The 3,355-nt window shown below is 38.2% G+C and overlaps 1 protein-coding gene across 1 annotated transcript; it reads right to left on the bottom strand.

The window, feature by feature from the left end:
- Window positions 1-1,314: 1,314 nt before the first annotated feature.
- Window positions 1,315-2,974, bottom strand: LOC122584879. The gene is made up of 2 exons (XM_043756955.1): window positions 2,000-2,974; window positions 1,315-1,611 (listed from the first exon to the last, which is right to left on the bottom strand). Exons 1-2 carry the CDS (start codon window positions 2,972-2,974, stop codon window positions 1,315-1,317), a joined length of 1,272 nt encoding a protein of 423 aa, XP_043612890.1.
- Window positions 2,975-3,355: the final 381 nt, after the last annotated feature.

Here is a 3,355-nt window from a genome sequence, read left to right as displayed (position 1 = left end):
ACGGTACCATTGGCTACATGCGATAGTCTTTTGTGTTCTGCCCTCCTTCGTATATATATTTGTATGCAAGTTTATTCACTAAGCATTCGCTTACTTTTTAGTTGTTTCCCTTTTTATATCCTTCAGTAAACTTAGCCAGTAGAAGAGTTCAGTGAGGATCTCTCCAGTCTTGTTAATGCCAAAATGGCCAGCTAAACCTCCTCCATGTGCTTCCCTTATCAATAGATCACGAATAGAACCCCTTGGAATACACAATTTACCATTTTTAAATAAGAAACCATCTTGAACAATAAATGGTCCTTTTTGGTGAGCTTCAGTGAGACGATCAGAAAAGTCTGGATCAGCAGCATACAACTCCTTAATGAAAGAAAATCCAATAACTCTTTCTTACAGAATGAACAATAATGAATATCGTCTGGAGAGTGCATTAGCAACAACATTAGCCACTCCAGCCTTATGTTTTGAAACAAATGAATAAGATTGCAAAAATTCCACCCATTTTGCATGTCTGGCATTAAGCTTGTGTTGACCATTAATGAACTTCAGTGCTTCGTGGTCAGAAAATAAAACAAACTGTTTTTGGCTTCAGATAATGTGAGTAGTGAGTGATAGCACGAATAAATGCATAAAACTCTTTATCATAAGTACCAGAACTGCACCAATACCCACACCACTAGCGTCACACTCTAACTCAAATAACTGATCAAAATCTGGCAAAGATAATACTGGAGCTGAACTGAGCTTTTCCTTCAGTGATTCAAATGCTAACTGGGCTGAACTTGACCAGTCAAATACGCCTTTCTTTAGACAGTCAGTGATTGGAGCCACTACTGTAGAGAAATTCTTGATAAACCTTTTATAAAAAGATGCCAGTCCATGAAAACTTCTTACTTCAGTGAGTGTAGTAGGAATTGGCCATGATCTAATGGCTTCCACTTTTGAAGGATCCATGGAAATTCCTTCTTTCGACACCACATAACCAAGAAATATTACACTTCCAACCATAAAATCACATTTCTCCCGTTTATCATACAATTGGTGTCTTCTCAGTAAATCAAACACTCTTCTCAGATGATTAACATGTTCAGCTTCAGATTTTGAGTATACCAGAATATCATCAAAGTAAACAATAACAAACTGACCAATAAGTGGTCGGAGAACTTCATTCATCAGTTTCATGAAAGTACTAGGAGCATTAGATAAACCAAAAGGCATTACTAACCATTCATAAAGGCCTTCTTTGATTTTGAAAGCAGTCTTCCACTCATCTCCATGTAACTCATCAAGCATATCATCCAACCTGGGAATGGGATATCAATACTTAATAGTTATATCATTTATGGCTCTACTATTAACACACATTCTCATCAAATCATCTTTTTTTGGGACCGGGAGAGCTGGAACTGAGCAAGGACTCATACTAGCTCTCACATAACCTTTGGCAACCAACTCATCTACTTGTCTTTGCAATTCTTTTGCTTTAGTTGGTGAACATCTGTAAGCAGCTTTGTTTGGAAGTACTGACCCTGGAACCAGGTCAATCTGGTGTTCAATACCCCTTACTGGCGGCAAACTCTCAGGTAGGTCTTCTGGGAAAATATTAGTGAATTCCTTCAGTAAAGATTTCAGGAGACTGGGGCTCTAGTGAGCTCCTTTTCTCCAGTACGCTCTAGCACCAGTAACATCATAACTGGAGAGCCTCCAGTTAACTCTTCTTCAATTTCAGTTTGAGACATAAATAAAGACTTGTTGGGCTGGTCCTTCTTATTAACTTTTAATAACTCATTGGGTTTCAGGGAAGTCAAAGTGATTTTCTTACCACTTACAAATAATGAATAAGAATTCATACGACCATTATGAATCACATAATTATCAAACAACCATGGTCTACCCAACGGAAAAAATGACAAACATCCATAGGAACAACATCACAAACAACTTTATCTTGATAAATAGATCCAATGGAAAAAGGAATAGTAACTTGTCGATTAACTTTTACCTCAGATCCTTCACTAAGCCATTGCAACTTGTAAGGACGGGGATGCTTAACTGTAGGCAATTCTAGTCTTTCCACCATATAAGTTGAAGCAGCATAAGCACAACTTCCTCCGTCAATGATTAGACTACACATCTTGCCTTTAACAGTACATCTGGAATGAAAAATATTTTCTCTCTGGGCAGTGTCAGCTACAACTTCATCAGTAAGCATTACCCTTCTTACCACTAGCATCTCTCCGACATCTGCACCTATGCATGTCTCTTCAGTTTCATCTTCATCAAACACTGGTTCGTCTTCTTCAGTGTCAACATCTGGTAAGCTTTCAATCTCTTTAGCAGTCAGTGCTCGCTGGTTAGGACACTGTGCCTGGAAGTGACCAAAACCATGACACTTGAAACATTTTTTTCCAACTGGCTCCTTGAATCCTCCAGTTTCCTTTTCTTTGCCTCTGAAGGACTGTTGACTAGTTATACTGGGCTTCAGAATTGGTTGACTAACTGGTTGACTTGAATTGGAAGAAGTCTTAGTAAAAGGCTTGTACTGGACCTTCTTCTTAAGTTGCTTCTCAATCTGGAAAGCCAATTTGCAAGCACCGTCATATGTCCAGATGGGCTGCAATTCTATCTTCTCAATAATAGATGCATTCAACCCACCAAGGAATCTGGCAATAGTATGTTCTTCAACTTCTTTCACACCAGTTCGAGTCTTCAGTTGCTCGAATTCCCAGATATACTCCACAACTTCTTTTGAGCCTTGCTTTAGATTGTTCATCTGAAAATATTGATCTTGCTTGTACGACTGAGGAACAAATCTCTTCTGCATAACTTCCTTCAAATTGGACCAGGTCTTGATTCTGCTTTTCCCTTTATAATTTCTTTCATCTTTCATATTGTCATACCAGGATAAAGCATACTTTTTCAACCTAATAATGGCAACCTTAAAACTTTTCTTATCATCATACCCTTTTATCTCCATTATTCTATCCATCACCTGAACCCATTCAAAGAACTCTTCTAGGTTAGAAGAACCAATGAAATCTGGTGGATGTATCTTAATATCTTTCGTGTCATCAACCTTATGCCTCCTATGCCTTCTTCTAGATTGATTAGACTCATCAGATTCCACTAGAAGATCTGGGAGTGTGAGCAGATCTCTTACTAGGACCTTGAGACTCATCATCTCTTTTACCTACAACACGTTCTCTATTAAACCTTAAACCACCATCTTCTAATAGGTTCATAACTCGACCAAGTGTTTCTTGTAGATCTTCAATCTGCCTATCCCTCCTAGCATTATGAGCTTCTTCTAGAGTCATATTTCTTCTATAAGCCATTTATATTCAACAAAATAACACCA

The sequence above is a fragment of the Erigeron canadensis genome, chromosome 1, assembly GCF_010389155.1.
Source record: "Erigeron canadensis isolate Cc75 chromosome 1, C_canadensis_v1, whole genome shotgun sequence".
NCBI classification, from domain to species: domain Eukaryota; kingdom Viridiplantae; phylum Streptophyta; class Magnoliopsida; order Asterales; family Asteraceae; genus Erigeron; species Erigeron canadensis.
This window is presented reverse-complemented; position numbering and strand designations above follow the sequence as displayed.

Bases quoted from the DNA above. Each gene is read 5' to 3' on its own strand.
- LOC122584879 (XM_043756955.1), bottom strand. From the start codon at position 2,974: ATGGAGATAAAAGGGTATGATGATAAGAAAAGTTTTAAGGTTGCCATT. The intron at 1,612-1,999 runs GTAAAAGTTAAT...TCTTTACTGAAG, and splicing joins GGCTTAGTGAAGGATCTGAG to GAATTCACTAATATTTTCCC.